General features: G+C 37.5%; 1 protein-coding gene across 4 annotated transcripts in view; it reads right to left on the reverse strand.

The window, feature by feature from the left end:
- PDE4A (phosphodiesterase 4A) overlaps positions 1-17,895 on the reverse strand; it is a 1,515,730-nt gene that overhangs the window by 63,314 nt on the left and 1,434,521 nt on the right. For all 4 annotated transcript variants that reach the window (XM_044084565.1, XM_044084567.1, XM_044084568.1 and 1 more), the window contains one exon: positions 9,884-9,977. In XM_044084565.1, coding sequence (XP_043940500.1) covers positions 9,884-9,977 — 94 coding nt within the window. The remainder of the gene's footprint in view (positions 1-9,883; positions 9,978-17,895) is intronic.

The raw sequence follows: 17,895 nt of genomic DNA on the forward strand, positions 1-17,895 counted from the left end.
AACTCCTTTAACATAGCTTACAAGTGTAAAAGCAACGGAGATCTTGCTTTCTCCGTTGCTTTTTTCAAAACTGTCCCGCTATGTTAAATGGGTTTAACATAGCGAGACAGCTTTAAAATAAGCAACAGAGATTCTCCGTTGCTTTTTTCAAAACTGTCTCGCTATGTTAAACCCATTTAACATAGCGAAACAGTAAAAAGCAATGGAGAAGATCTCCGTTGCTTTTGCCCACAGCTCTGATGTACTGCGTAGGCTTACGCATGCGCAGTACATCAGAACTGCTGCGGATAACAGACAGCGGCGGAAGGGCAGCAAGGAGGCATTATACAATGCCATTATTTAAGAAAAGTAATTATTATTTTTCTTAAATAATGTCATTAATATAATAATAACCACTTCTGGGTGTGGGTAATGCTGGATTTACCCACGGTTGGCTTTGTTTGGTCCCGAGGGCGCCAACCGTGGGTAAATCCAGCATTACCCACACCCAGGCATGGGTTATTGCTATATTATTTCCTTTTTACTTAATTGAGCCTTGATGTTCCCACCTCGTGGGTCCACTATAACTTGGTCAATTATACCAAATTTAAAAATATGTGTTTCACCACATTCAGCTACATGTCTGTATAATGCATTGTTCATATCCTTGGTTCTACTACTGTACATATGATCATATATTCTCTTTTTGAATTGACGTTCCGTCTTCCCTATGTAATAACTGGTACATGACACACATTTAGCTAGGTAAACCACGTTTCTGCTATTACAATTGCCTTGTTTAAACCTAATTACAGTTTTAAGTATTAACTTTCACCACTTGTGAAATCTCAGGGTACAGGAAGCTACAACACTCAAAGTACAAAGGAGAAGTCAGCAGCCGTCTTTGCCTGCAGTGCAGGTCCTCCACAGAAGGGACAGCTCAGCTGCTTCCTGCTTTTTTTTTTTTCCATGTCAAGCTACTGAGGGGTTATTTACATAAACATTTGGTTATGGTTTGTGGTTTCTTGTATTGACGTCAGTCAGGGTTCATGTGGCCTGAAGCATTTACTGTTACATACAGCTGATCCACCATTTTTATGCCTGGAAGGAGGTTTACAATATCATGTTGCTAAGCTTGAATTTCACCCCACCCCCAGCCAGTCGAAAAGATGACATTTTTTTTCTGACTGCTAAGCAATATCCAGCTATCAGAGCTAGCAATGTATAAGCTGTTGGTCTTTGTTTGCCCTTCATATTAAGCTTTTCTGCACATTGAAAGTTCTCTCTGTTAAGGACAGTTTCAGAAATAAGACAGAGGTACGTTATCAGTTTGAATCTGCACCTCTTGTACATTTTTCACACTTGAAAGAAGTTTCCAGGCGTATATAGTAAATTAAAGTGACTAGGACTGCTGTGGTAGAACTGGGACTGATCATCTTAGTTGTGGTACTAGTGATGTACATTTAGCAAAAGGCAAATGCCCAGAGCAAAAACAGGACATCTACCACGTGTGCCCTGCCTTTAAAAACAAGCCCAGGCTACTGAAAGGACTGGATTGGGATGCCAGGATGAAGTTACTGTTGGTCAGCCCTGTTTTTTTTGTGGGTGGGAGTGGCATACCTCCCTTGTCTGCATGACCTTTGACAGAGGCCAGAGAGGGCTTCATAAGGTGTACAAGTGTTGAGAGGTAGATGACATAAGTGATATCCAGCCATTCCAGCTAACTAATGGAACTTGAAATGTACAAACAATGGGAATTAAAAAATGGAAATTAAACTAGGTCAAAATATTCTGCCAGATGCATACTTCTGACCAGATTATTTCAAGTAGCTGGGGAAAACAGCTTTATTGTTAATCAAAGAATGTATGAGTGAAACACTGTAGTTAAAAACATAAAATTATACAGCAGCCATGCAATGGCTGTGTCAAACCAAGTTCATACAATTTATGTGAATTACAAATTAAAATAAATATCAGTCTATATGAAAAATATGTTCTGGTCTCAGCTCTGACACAGAGGTTAATTATCACAGTAGCCTTCGCCTATTGCAGTGATGTATTATTCATTCCTTGGATATTATCAAACATAGCATGACCATTGACCCCCCCTCCCCAAGCCCATACTGGGTGCCTCCAAATCTCCAGACTCTGGGAGGGATGGAGCACATGAACTGTTACTCACATTCTTAAATACCTACCACCCTGTAGGGGTTTAATGGGCACATCACTACAGCAGGATTACAAGTAATGACACACATTTGTGTTTTCTTTAAATATGCACTCCAGTATTCAGCTGTAACACTAGTGCTACTTGTCAGCACAAATCACCCTCCCTGCTACCTTTCAAATGCAACCAACCTCTGCAAAGTGTCATCTGTGCAGAAGACTGTACCGTTGTCTTCCTCAGGATGGGTGAAATGATCTTCAAGCATCCTACCCCTGCCCCATCCCCAGCTGACTCCTCCTATGTTCATTTGTCAAATTTGGATTGCCAGGGCTGTGGTTATGCAAGGTTTCTTTCCGTTCTGCCACAAAGCTATATTAACAAATACATCAGAACATGTGGGTTTCTTTCCATTCTGCCACAAGGCCATATTAACAAATACATCAGAACATGTGCTTAAATAGAACAGGTCAGAACTGGGATGTGGCCTGACAGACATTTGCTGCAAAGTGAGATGGAGAAGTGGATGTCTATGTCCCTTACTGGACATCAACACAGCAGTACAAATGGCCTCTGGTCAAGAAATAACACAGGACACCACAATGAAAGACTATTACATTACATGGAGCACCATGATTATCAGTTATTAGACAACCTATTTCAGTTCTAATCTAGCATAAGACCCATTCTTCACAACACTTAGAATGATGACTAGCAATTGTTAAGCACCCCCCCCCCAAGAGCTGTTAAGATCACATCTAGCACTAGGCACTACCAGCAAATAGTGTTGACCAACAGCAAATGATAGAGGCAAAACTACAAGCAGCTTCATTTCAAGTCTGTTTCTGCCTGCTGGCATAGAGAATGTCACTCAGTCAAAATGGAAGTACTTTCTCTTTCACATAAGATATGTAAAGACGTCTCCTGCCAACTGTTTGACAGCACTTGCAAACTCTTTACCAGCTTTGAAAACCAGTAAAACACTTTCCTTTTTTTCCATAATTAGTAGTACATGAAGAGCTAAATCTCTACACTCTACAAAAAATTTTGACTGGGTTTCTGACTGTAGCCCTATATTACTTGTTCTCAACACGGATTTCAAAATCCACCTGTCAAAATGAATTTCTTGGCATCCAAGTCTTGAACAAGTAATATTGTATTCTCATAGCAAAAACAGAGAGCAGAATGGATTATTGTTACTCTTGTACTAGATTAAAAGTATAGAAAAATGCAAATAGCATGACATATTCATTTTTTATGCTACACTAGTGAACTCTGGACTGGTGCTGAACCTTCATAACATCAAGTTAGTTTTAAAGAACAGCGCAAAGGGTTAAAGCTATAAGTTACAAATGACCTGTATATCCTGCAGCCCCTTATGTGACTCTGCCCACATCCATTTGCATGCTTTGAGATGCTCTTCTTTATAGGTTACCCATAGACAGAGGCACTTTTGTCTAGTGGCTTAATCAGCCAATAAAATTTAAAAAATGCACAGGCCTCTTACGAAACAGAACCGCAATCATGGCATGAGACATGTATCAACATTTAGGAACTGGATATCTTAAAGGCCTGATATTTACAAGAAACAGTGGTATGGAAGATGGCACCAAGATGATATGTGCAACCAAAAACACATGGGGTAAACAAGTCAGATGTCTGAAGCAATGTATATCCCATCATGCTGATAGTCTGTTGTTGGTCACATGTACCCTTCATGTTATGGTGCTATGTCACCTTGCCACAGCATAGCCAGGCCATCCTACTATGTTGTAAGACTTAGCAACCCCTGCCTCACAGAATAGCTGATGAGTGCTTTGAAGCCCAGGCTAGATTGGGTAGCCTTCTTTAATCTAACCTTTGGTGTCAGTAGCGGATACATCAGTCAGGTGCCCTACCCTTGCCTAGTGTACCATGCAGTATTTCTCCCAAAATATTTGACACCCCAAGGAATGTGCAACTCGGCCACATGTTACTTCAGATGGCCTACTAGTTGGCCACATGCTATTCTGAGAGCTTCTGACCTGTGTCTTCTCTTGTATGGTATCCTGTTCACTAGTTATACACAATCAAGTATCTTCCTTTAATAACAAATCATCACAGCAGCTGCGGAATGTGCAGCCATCTTGGTGACAGTGCTGTTTTAAGTACCTAGTGTCAGATCGGCAACGTACTAAGCTTTGATGCAATGCTGTTAATTTAGTTTCATCTTTAGCATTTACCCCAACTTAAATCATAAAATACAACCCATTTTTCTAATAAGAAAATGTGATTATGATTTACTTGAAGTGTGACTACTACTATTTCAGAACTTAGTTTCTTGAGATCTCAAAAAATAAATTGGAATTTTCTATGTCGAAGTACTTGAAGAATAAACAGACCATCAGTAAAGAAGGGATCATCTGAATTCTAATTCTCATATGCACTAACCCTGGCATGATAAACAAATCTCAGAGACTTTATCATGTTGACATATGTGCAATCATTTATTAAAACACGATAACAAACTTGATAATTAATAATATTATTTTTTATTCTTTCCACTGTCTAGTTGTTCAGATATGTACCAAGGACAAGTAGATGACAGCTCGATGCTAATGGTTTAGGAGGAACAGTTTCAATAAAGGCAGTGCGTATTTCAGAGGAAAGTGTGTATACATTTTGGGGGAGAGTATATATAAATCCAGACCTACAAATCATTTCACATTTTAGGATATTTACCTGCTGACTTAAGATACAGCCCATATTTAAGCAATATCTGCATTATGATTAGAATATGTCAAAGTACTCACATATCAAAGCAATCATAATACCATCCAGAAACAGAATATATATTTTAATAATACTTGATATAGATGTATCTGTGCATATTATTGCTTCATTAGAAGTTATTATTATTCTATTGGCATTTTACTTTATAATGATGCTGAAAACTTTTCTATTGGTATTTATGTATTTGCATTTGTACATATTTAGTGTGGGAAAGTTTACCCCTCCATGGTCTCATAGAAAAATGGACCATGGGCTCAGTGGGAATACATTGTTAGCATCTTTCAAATAAAATAAATAAATGTTATATACTACAATAAGCAATACTGTTCTATTTCTGGAAGCTACCTTATTTTAAGAACTGACATCCTTCCAAAATGAAATGCTTCGAATTCAGGCTTCTGACTAACCATGTTTGCAAACTGTGACACTTTGAGCATCAAGACACCACATGGGTTTAGCAGAAATGAAACACACTGCTGTTATTTAAAGGAAACACTTCTGGTTGCACAAACAAGCTCATTTGTTCCCAACAGCCACTAGTTTCACAGCCTATTCCTTTAACAAGTCTGAGCTAAGAACACAAATGCTAATCGACACAGAGACTGCAACTGCACAAGAAATACAAAAATAACCATAGAATTCATTGCTATTCACACGTGTGTCAAAGAATAGGACTAATTACAAATCTTCTTTCCTATGACTTCTGTAGCCATATTGCAGCTTATCTTCTGTTATAATTAAGTTCCTTTTCCATGTTACATGCAAGAAAATCTGACAGCTGCCATTGAAACAGAATAAGGCCAGCGGGATGTGGTGTTACTTTTCACAGTGATGTCAGTTGTGATCTTAAAAACAAAATTCTGAGTTCAATTGCCAGAATATTCATATCAAGTAACGGTTTTTGCTTAAATATGGGATATATCATAAGTCAGCTGTTCTCAGTCTATTTTTAGTTGTCTAGTGTGTGGATATTTTTTGGAGGAATAGATCTTTAAAACAGATTCCTCTTGTATACCTTTGTTACTGCTTCAGGGCTGCCCGAAGTCTTTATTTATATATTCATTAATGGATGATCCCATGCTGCCATGACTCTGGCAAACATTAGCAAAAATGCACTATTAGTGCACAGTTCTAACATATGCAAATACCTAAGAAACTAAAATGATATGGTCAACAGTAAACAGATTCGATTAAGTCAAATGGTCTAAAAGGGAAATGTTATTAATATATTTTTACCTAAATACATCAAACAATGAAAAGCATAGGGAAACACAAAAGACTGATTCATTTAACTTCAAATTTCATCTTATTTTATTTTTCAGTCTTGAAAAGAAATGTATTTGGTCAGTTTCACCACTGACAAGCATTGACTGTTATAACCCTCAATCCTTTACTTTAGAAAATTAAAATGTTGGCATACCATGCAAAATTATCATATTTCTAAAGCAGACAGGCACTGGTTTTCCTTAATGTACTTTACTTCATGCCTTTAACTGCGTTGGTGGTACTGCAGTAGCGTTGTCGCCTCACAGTAAGACGTTGCCCTGTTCGATTCTTAGCTAGAGCGCCTTCTGTGTGGAGACATTCGTGAATGGGCGTACCTTCTTTGAAGGTAGTGCGTCAGGGCTGGCAACTCGGCACGTAAAAATCTACTGCCAATCATTAGCGGACCGGAGTTCCACTGTGGCGACCCCTAACCAGGAAAAGCCGAAAGACACAAACAAACTTTACTTCATGCCTTTGCTGATTAATCATGGGAACTGTTCAGGTGACATTAGTAGACTGAGTGCCGCAGTGCTTTGTTTGTCAGCTGTCATATCTAGGTTTACTATTCTTCATTAATCTGTGGGCAGTGTAACCTCACTGAATGTGACATTATCATTGCTGCCTAGCAAAACCTACTCAAAAGTTGCCAGGTCAATCATTCATGATGTCAGAGTGACATCACAGTGTTGATGATATAAAGACAGGAATAATGTGGGCACTCCAGTGGCATAGAGGGATAAAGTCCTGACTACAGCCTAGTTGACCTGGGATCAATTAGCGGCTCAGATGACTAACAGAGCAGTGCAGGGAAGATATGGTTGTGCCGATCCAAGGTGGGAGAATGCTTGTTAATACACTTCCAAAGGGGAGGTGTGGTCCAAGGAGGGGAGTGGTGAGGAAAGGGATGGGTACATCATATATAAAATCCCTTCCAATGGTAGCCCAGCCCCAAAGACATCCTCAGGGTTCATGATTGGATAGCTGGTAGACGAAGAGTGGACATTGGGTACTGGAGGCTAGGTCAATAAAAAAAGAGGTCTGAGGAGACCAAAAAACATATATATATATATATATATATATATATAAAAGAGAGATGCACAATGGAGCTGGTTATTTCAAATGATAGGCTGAGCTATCATATACATCCAGCACAGTATTAATAAATTAAAGAACTTCTGATGAGGAAAAAAAAAGTAAAATAGAATGAATTTAGCAATAAAGCATTAAAGTGCAGTGCTGCTTTGAACTATTGTATTCCTATGTATACATTTGAACATATCTCTTAAAAATGCTGGACTACTTCATTGCATAAATTAAAGGATACAGTAACTATGCATTCATAGCTATAAAAAAGCAACTACTATCTCTTTCATGCTAACCATATTTATGAGCCTTTGTATTTGCTCTATCCTCTATCAGTTTAAAAATATGCTCATCCCATTTTTGCACAAGACATTATGGAAAACCTACTGATTTCTCAGCACCATTGCCGACACACAGGGGCCTGAACAATTACATTATTTAAAATGAAAACAGCCCCTTATATTTCCTTACTCTGTTAAAGGCAAGGTGCCCAGTTACCTTATATTAAATATATATTGCTGCCTACAAGCTCGTGTGTTTTCTTAACAGCGCCCTGTTCAGTTTAAACATGTGTCATCTCCAGTGCATTAATAGGCAGTATGGAAAACACAGACCTAATTTCATGTCTCCAGTGCATTAATAGGCCTGTATGGAAAGTACAGACCTAATCTCACGCATTCTAAGAGTTTAACAGTTAATCAATTGATCAAAGTGCTATTTGAACCATGTTAAAGTGATTTACTAGTGTCTTTTTAAAGTTTTGCACCACATCACCATGGTATGTGGTATCTAGTAGCCAGAGAAATCAATTTAACTAAGTTAGTTTTGAAATCATAATTCTTTTTAATTTCTCTTTTTTTTTTTTTGAGCAGGGTCTCCAGATCCAATGGCTAGTGCATGTAGCAATGGTCCTACTGGCGCCTTGGAAAATGAATTCACCATATTACTGTGATGTTTTCATGCAAGCTTGCCAGAAACTCTGTCCAGGGCTAGTCTTCTGTTTTCCAAAAGAGGATGTTCCCACATTGATAAATTCTGCTCCAATGCCTTCAACAGGACAAATCTGTACACTTAGTTTTCCTTTTTTCCTGGTTGTGAAATTTTAGATACATTTGTTCTGCCTCAACCAGCCTTGCAATGCTCAAATCTTGGATCACAAAAAGCCAGCTCTACTCATTTTCCTAGCTTACTTGATTATTACTTCTTAAATTAAGCACACCAGTAAACTCTTTGGAGTAAGTTGGTTAAATGGCCTTTACAAAGTTACTTGATCTGCATTCAGCTTGAAGTTCAACCACACATTCTGTTTATTACAGACTCCTGCATAGAGATTTATGAATAAAATTCCTTGATGTTTAGGACCCAACTCGCCTTGAGTAACTACACCTCCACAAAACAAACGGCTTTGCAAAAACTTAAACCAAAGACTCCATCAACAAGCAGATACAGATTTATTACCCACTGCTTCCCCAGTCCCTGGAATAATTTTCTATTACATGTTATGATACCCTTTAATCCAAACCTTGATCATGGGCCTGACTAGTTTTGCCCACCTCGAGGCAGAAGGTACTCTATAAGGGTAGGAATTACCAAGGTAATTATGGTCTATGGACTGACCTTGTCTTGTAAACTCTATGAATCTCTGAATCTACGAGAACAAAAAGCTATGCTATGTTAAATAAGATGTGAAAAATAATAAAAACAGGACCGCAATTCTTCATTAATCTTCCACAGAAAATTGATAATGGAGAAGAACATGAGGCAGCAGTCGTGAAACAGGTGGATGCAACTTTTACAGGTGAATTGTCTTCATCTTCCCTCAGCAAAAACTAGTTCAATCTTGAAGTTGTAAGTTGATCCATTTCTACTTGCCGTTAGTTTTTTGACAGTATGTTACTGTGCTATACCAAAGCTGCACCTCCACGGCATAATCTGTCAGCTGTATTCAGCATGAAATTAGTACTTTTGATTTAATCCAAGTGAATCTGAAAGAGGTAATCAAACAGTAGAAATTCATAAAAGAATGCATACATTTTGGCCCCCCTTTTCAGACAGATGCTAAGCGTAGTAAATCCTTTTATGGTCAGTTATCGTGGAAGGATTGAATGGTGATACACATTTTCTCTGCCACTTACTTTTCATAACCTAAGTTCCACAGAGATCCATTTAGTGATACACAAGTCTGGATGTAATGATTTAAAATGACATTTAACATCTCAGAATTTGAATCACATCAGTCACTGGGATATTTTGGAAAACTAAATCACATTAGAGCAAAGATTTTGTACTATTCTTTAATTCAGAATCTTTTATGCTTCATTATGTCAATATACTCTGAAGTGAAACTAAAATATATACGGTACTCCTGGCTTCCCTAATACATATATATATACATATATATATATATATATATATATATATATATATATATATATATATATATATATACACACACACACACACATACACACACACACACATCAATCATACCAATTTTTGTCTGAATGACAATAGTATAAGGTTTTGTTGCATTCTTCTAGGCTGAGCTGGGAATTGGGCATTTTGATCAGTGCTGGTTAACATATACTTCTATATCTGGTTTCATTTCCTAGGACTTACCTAAAAACGTGCTAGAGATGTATTCTGAGACCTGGTTTCCAGAGCGGCTCATTTCAGAGAGATGGGTCAGCTCACGGTTCAACATTCGTTTGAACTATCAAAACAAGCAAAAAAAATGATTATAATACTTTTGTATGCAAATTTGCAACAAACATAAGTGATACATAGCAATGGACTTTTTTTTCACAAGGAAACTCAACAACTGATAGCTATGACAATTGTCTGGCAATTATGGCTAACATGCTAAGCTTTTCTCACTCTGCATTTTATGTCCCATTGGTAATAATGTGAGGGTACCATGTGTAGCCACTGCATGATGATGTATGAGACAAATATCTTTTTAATTCAGTATCTGTAATTGTGAAAAGGACACATCAAGTATTGTATATAATGAAATAATTTGTGGAGTGTTTAAAATGTGACCTTAGATACATTTTAGCTTGGGAAGCCCTTAGTAAATGCCCTGTATATTGACCTCAAGATCTCTACAGTAACCTACACCTAAGGTATTTGAAACATCTCAGGATACACACCATTTTATTCCATCCTTTACCTCCGATTTATTACTTGGTATTTAAAACCAAAAAGGTCAGGGAAAAAAACAGCTTTGCATTCATTCCTAGAAAATAGTTTAAATTTTAAGACTAAAATAAAAGTATACAAAAATGTTTAGTGGAATAAACTAATGATATAATACGATTATGGATCCAGTAATCTTACTATGTAACATGACAATATGAATTTTATACTCATGGTGACATTAACTTTGCATCACTTTTCCTTACATGTGACAGCTAATTTTCCTATCTGTGTTTTAAAACAAAACCTTTCAAAAATGCATTTTCATGTACTGTTATAAAGTTGTTATGCCATTTAAATGGCAGTTCAGTAACATTTTGATAGCAGACCCCAGCTTATATAGTTAAGAGGCAGTAATAACCACCACCAAGAGGTCATTGGGTAAAAAATCTATCAAAATGTGCACAGTGCAGCCAAGGTCCACTAAGTTAGACAAAAATTTCTAAGTATAGGGCACACAGACGTACAGAGTACAATATGTGAACCTAAGAAAGACTAACAGTTTCACACAGAGCATTACAAAGATGCACCTCTTCAGAAAACGGAGTTCAAGGATTTGCAGTAAACTATAAAGGTATTTTTTGCATCTAATTCAGCCTTTCACCTTTCATCTGACATGAGGTCACAAACCACAGCCTGCCTTCCTTAGACTGTTTGTTTCCCTCCTTTATTTTATGGATCAGGCCACTCAATGTCTGTGCTCAAGAATTTTGGACAGGGCCAGAAATAATTGGGGGAACAAAGGCCCAGATCAGGGACAACATGTACTTAATAAGAAATATGAAGAAAGAAGTATGAAATTGTAACGCCTGGTATTACTGATTGATTGTAATCCACAGTAACTTACAAGAGAACCAAACATGTTACGAGGAACGAGGCAAAAAAATATGATGCAGAATCAGGAATGTTTTGTGAAATGGGACAGTTGAGATAGTTGCTGTAGCTTCATACTCCAGTGAAGTGCAGACTCACCTACACAGGAGAATAGACAGAATGCATCTTAGTGGATAGAAGCAGGTGCTAGCAGCTTGGTAGTTTTCTAGTTCATCATAGGAATTAAGTTTGGGATTGGTGCTGCGGTAGCGTTGTCACCTCACAGTAAGACATTGTCCTGTTCGATTCTCAGCTAAAGTGTTTTCTGTGTGGAGACATGCGTGAATGGGCGTACCTTTGTTGAAGAATGTGCGTCAGGGCTGGCAACTCGGCACGTAAAAATCTACTGCCAATCATTAGCGGACCGGAGTTCCGCTGTGGTGACCACTAACCGGGAAAAGCTGAAAGACACAACAACAACAACAACATTGTCTTTATATAGCCATAACTCTCCTTGGTCTGGAAAGTATCCCAGCATACAATGCAGTTTTCACTGGCATCTTTATGCATTGAAGTAATTATCTCAGTACACACAAGTGAACACACACACACACACACACACACACACACACACACACACACACACACACACACACACACACACACACACACACATACACACACGCGCGCTCTGTCTCATGATCTTCTCCATTATCCTTACATCCTAAAATTCTTTATTCACAGAAGCCAGTGAAAAAAATTGCCAAACCCTGAGGAAGAAGAACTGGTTATAGGTCACTTGATCCAACTACATGGCTGATTCTCAACTACCTAGGATATTAGCTGAATCCGAGTCAGTGGTCTGGATTGATGACTATATCAGTGGGTCAATCATCTCCCAATGACTTTTATATTTTAATTACAAACCAACAAAGATCTTATGGCCACATGGACTTTTTTATTTTGTTAAATTCTATTGGTAGGACAGCCTTCTTCTATGAAGTTTAATAAAGCAGTGATAATTTGGAAGCTGGAAACAAGTGCATACACCATACACACCTAGATATACATATCTACATGTGTTTGTGTGTGTGTTTGTCTCTGCTGTACATGTACATAGCTAAGTACTACTTAGATTTGGTCTGAAATACAACAGCTCAACTCTGTTTTACTATTCTTTCTGAAATATAATGTGCATGCAACTATGCTTGTTTTGCATGTTCTGCAGTTAGAAATCCTGAGGACTGGGTAGGTGGGTATCTGAAGCCCATTATCCTTTACCTAGGGCAATTAATTACTCTGGAAGGGTAAGCCGAGATAAGGTGTTAAATGTAACAACCTTGTAACTAAAAATAAAGTTAAGATCTCTGCACCCTTCCGTATTATACATTTTGAGATGTGCACGTGACTGTAGTACTGCTTAACTGGCCAAAAAAAGATACTTCTGTGGGAACTGAAGAAACACTTGCTTCTCATTCCAGAGAGTCACTTCTGAGCTGCTCATAATGGTTACCACCCTCAGAAAAATGTGAATGAGCCATGATTATAAGGAAATCGAAGAGGCTGAGAATGCAAGAGTGTGGAAAATGGCATCTGCAGCAGCCAAAGAATTGGTGGGAACAGTAGGAAAATAACAAGCCTGCTGGTGAACTGACGTACAGTACTACCCATAAGGTCAAAGGGGAAATGGTGCTGAAAATGTCATGCCTCTGACATGCTTCTGTCAAGACTAAGGAACATTTTACAGTGGTCATACCCCCCACACTGGCTTAAGGCAGTCTCCTACTGTGAGATGTTTTAGAGCTGACAGCAGGGTGGTGCAGGAACACAACAACCTACAACACTACAAGGATATGAAACTAAGAAACTGAAGTACACGTAAACTGCAGCCATAACTAAATTATGCTGTAATTCTGATCATCTTATATGCTCTAAAACTACAGTTCTAACTGATGCGATATTACAAATAAGATGTTACTCTCCAACATACCTCTCAACCTCTTAGAGAAAAAAATCTGGACAAAGCCATTAATAAAAGTTGGGCAAAGGCCCAAAAATAGGGACAAGTGTTAAATAATGCTCTTATAAACTTAGACAGTTGACAGAATAACAGGTTTTGCATTATCATGAGTTTTGTGAATTGTATGAAGTCTGAAACTCAAATGTATGTCATTATTTTCTAACATGATTTGCCACTAATTTGCCAGAAAACCACAATTTTATGAAAAACGGATCAAAATATGAGGCAAATATCTGGACAGTTGAGAGATATGACTGAGCCTCCAATAGGGTCTCAACCTACATCTTTCCATCAAATGTAGTGAAACTACAGCATTCAGTTATCCAGCACAAACTGCAGGTGTAGTCATAACGCAGTGGCTTTATGTGCAATTTTTTCAGTATCAAACTGCAGTTGTTTAATGTCTAATGCAACCTAAACTGCCACTGTCACTGCTAGTCTACAAGAATTCAAATTTTCTTCACATAAATGTGATACTTTTCATACTGCAAGTTATTGTGCAGTATAACAGAAATGGAGATCTGGTCATCTGCTTTGGAACAAAATTATGTTTTACCTGCTTATGTACAGAAGTGCAATATGGCACAAAATAATTTGCACTACTGAATGCAATGGCTTCCTGTCACAATCATGAATGACTAGCACCCATTTCCTGCATGGGATTAAAGTTAACATTTAACTGTAGAATCAGAATAGGGGAAGATAGTGGATTCGCCTCCTCTACCACATTAGTTAATATAATCAATCTATAGTCACTGTAAATCAAGAAAAGAGGACTTTCCCCATGTAGCAGTGATGCTCAAAAGGGGTGCAACTCTGCATTGAGTTGAGTCACAAAAGTGTCCATAAAATTTGGTGTGTACTACTGAATACAACATAAAACTGTACTTTTCACTGTGAAATGCAGTGTAAACATCACATTTCACTGGAGAATGCAAAGGTGCACTTCCTACTACAGAAGGCAACCTAAGACTTCATATTAGAAAATGTAATGGTAAGATACAACCAGCTGTGACATGTCATGAAACCTGTGGTATGTTACTGAATGTAGAATGCAAAGTAAAACTACATCTAGTAGTACATGATACATTACGAAATTGTATTCCTTGTTTACAAATATGGATGTGGATGGCAGATAAAGACTGACTGACCAGCTTATTCTACACACGTGCCAACATATTGGATAAATTGTAGAGCCTACTTACCAACACGTTTTATTTATTTATTTTATTATTTTACATCTAATATCCCTACGGGTGCGCTACCGAATTTCTGAATTGAGCACTTCTTCAGGAAGGGTGTCTCAATAATCCGCCTGCGTTTCAGTGAAACGACGTCTCTCTGTCTTCCACAAGCTGTTCTCTTCTTCTCATACTTTTATTTTTGGAAAGAAAGTAAAAATGGCCACAACTTGGACACTGATAGTATAGATTCACAGATTCATAAACTGCTACGAAGCTAACAAACCTGGAGGGCTTCCTAAGTCTGGCCAAGTTTTCCCAAAAGAATAATGATGCCCTGTATCCAAACAGGACACTAAGGGCCAGGCCTTTAAAAGCTACATCTGGCTATAAGGGATATGGGTGCCAGGCACGGTGTAAATTCCCTATTCCCCATCCACTGGTCTAGGTTATACTTATATTGTTTAACAGACAAACTCAGCTTCACATGGATGGAAAGCCTGTTCCATGGGAGGAGCAGTCTATGGGACACATATCTGTCTCTCCAACATGTTCTGTTTAAGTCACAGATAAAATTCAGGTCACTAGACCTTGTATTTCTCATTCTCTTTGACTTAGAGATTCATAAATGTGGGGTTTGCCGATGCCAGGTATAGATCACCCCTCAACAATCTATGGAGACTGATAGAGGGAAATGTACCTTGTATTCCACTTGTAAGAAACCTCTAAGGTTGCTCTAGTTGCTGCATATGTCTAGTCAGGTACATACCAAAGGGGGCATTGTACTCTATGACTGGTCTGATAAGGTCGGAGTGCAGAAGGATAATGACTTCTATGGACCTAGATGCCATGCCCTTTCTTACAAATTGTGCAATACAAAAGGATTTCCTCAGCACGGTGGCCATGTGATGGTTGAAGGTAGGGCTACTCTACATATCCAAATCCCTGACCACTGGGTCGACTGCTAGGAGCAAATTATCAACATGGTAATTAGCCGGGATGGTCGACTTCCAAAAGGGTATAATTATGTACTTCTTAGCACTGAGCTTAAGACCATGGCTTTGGCACCATTTGTTAGTAAGAGATAGACCTTTTTGAAAAATACTAGTGTCTGCAGGGGAGTTGATGATAACCCCCAGCTTGCAATCATCTGCAAACTTAGACAGCCATAAACCATCAACATTTGCTTCCATTTCAGAGAATCAGATGCCAAAAACAAAAGTAGGCTCAGTACCAAGCCTTGAGAGACTCCGATACCAACTGACCTCTTGGTGGAGGTGACCTCACCAATTCTGACCTCCTGGGTTTTATCAGTGTGTCAGTTGGCTACTCAGCAGGTGATAAAAAGGATTATACCTAAATTAATGAGCTTTTCTATAATGCCCGAGTGGGGTACTGTATCAAAATCCTTGGCCAGGTTGAGGTAAGCTGTGTGCATTCTTACCCTCATTAATGCTTTGGTGACCCTCTCAAAAAGTCCACCAGATTTAATAGGCATGACATCTCTGTCATGTCTTCTTCCTTACCTTCTTTATACTTGTTGTAAAGCTGAAACTCTTCCAGTCTCTCTTCTCATGGATTTCGGTGTGAACCAATCAAACTGTTTTGTTTCCATGCTGTGAACGGCATCCATTCTATGTATTTTAAAATTAATAGTTTTGATGAAGTCTTACCACCTATTAAAAAATATATATGGATAGAGGAATGAATTTCTTCCACCTTGTAAAACCTCCTAAATTCCTGCTCCAAAGGAAAAATAGGGCAGACATACCCAACAATTCCCCCTTTACATAATTATGCCATTACTACAAAGTGTACATTATAAACGCACTTAAGCACAGTACCTGATTGTATGGTCCCCATCATAACTTTCAACCTATTAGCACAAGAAATCTGAGCAAAGCCTAAAATAATGGCGAGAGAAAGGCCTAAAAACAGGGACAGATTTTAAGTATTGCTCATAGAAACTTAAAATGTTGCTAGAATAACAGGGTTTGCATTGACATGCATTTTCTGAAAGGTATGAAGTCTGAAACTCAAATGTATTGCATTGTTTAGTGATACCAGTTTTCAGTGATTTGCCAGAAATCCACAAATTTTTAGGAACAAACCAAAAATGTAAGGCAAAAATCTGGACAATCTGTGAGAATCTGGACAGTTGAGAATTATGGTCTCTACTATGAAAACTAGCATGCTTTTCTCTGAAATTCATTGCAAATCTGAACTTTATACATCTGAATTCTGTGTAGAGGTACACTTACTATTGTGAGATATACGGCTAGTTCACTGACAAAGCTGTGATATACTTGCAGCACTTAAAAAATTTCTCTCTCTCTCGCTATAGATATATATATATATATATATATATATATATATATATAGATATATAGATATAGATATACACACACACACAAACATTCTATATATATATATATATATATATATATATATATATATATATATATATATATATATATATATACACACATACACACACACATATATATATATATATATATATATATATATATATATATATATATATATATATATATATACAGACACACACACACACACATATATATATATATATATATATATATATATATATATATATATATATATATATATATATATATATATATATATATATACACATACATATACAGACACACACACACACACACACATATATATATATATATACACACACACATATATATATATATATATATATATATATATATATATATATATATATATATATATACACACACACACACACACACACACACACACACACACACACACACACACACACACACATATATATACATATACACACACACACACACACATATATATATATATATATATACACACACACACACACACTGTACATTTGTGCATAAACATACGCCCAGACACACAGATACACACCCATGTGGACAAGCATGAATGCACTATGTGTTGAATCTTCCCTGTCTCTTCCTGAGTCATCCCCATTCCTTTATTCAATATCAAACTGCAGTTGTTTAATGTCGAGTGCAACTTAAATTACAAAAGTCATTGCCAGTCTAAAAGGATCCAAACATATATTTTCATTACACAAACGTGATACTTTTCACGCTGCAGGTTACACATTTATGCTGTGTAATATTAGTTCCTTCTTCCTCGCCCTAATGAATCAGAAGGCACAATCACTTAGTATCTGTAGAGTACCTTGTGGGTGTTTTCTAGATTTCAGAATTAGACTGCTTCTAGGCTTTCTGGGGAAGCAATGAGCTGCAAAATTTCCTGCATCACCTGCTCTCTCTTTTTTTTGTGTGTGCTACAGAAGCAGATGCTGTCTTGAAGACAGTCTTCTCACCAATGTCATTTTCTCATTTCATTTTTAGTAACCTGCACCCAGAAAAAGT

The sequence above is a fragment of the Protopterus annectens genome, chromosome 9.part0, assembly GCF_019279795.1.
Source record: "Protopterus annectens isolate FY-2018-M chromosome 9.part0, PAN1.0, whole genome shotgun sequence".
NCBI classification, from domain to species: Eukaryota; Metazoa; Chordata; order Ceratodontiformes; family Protopteridae; genus Protopterus; species Protopterus annectens.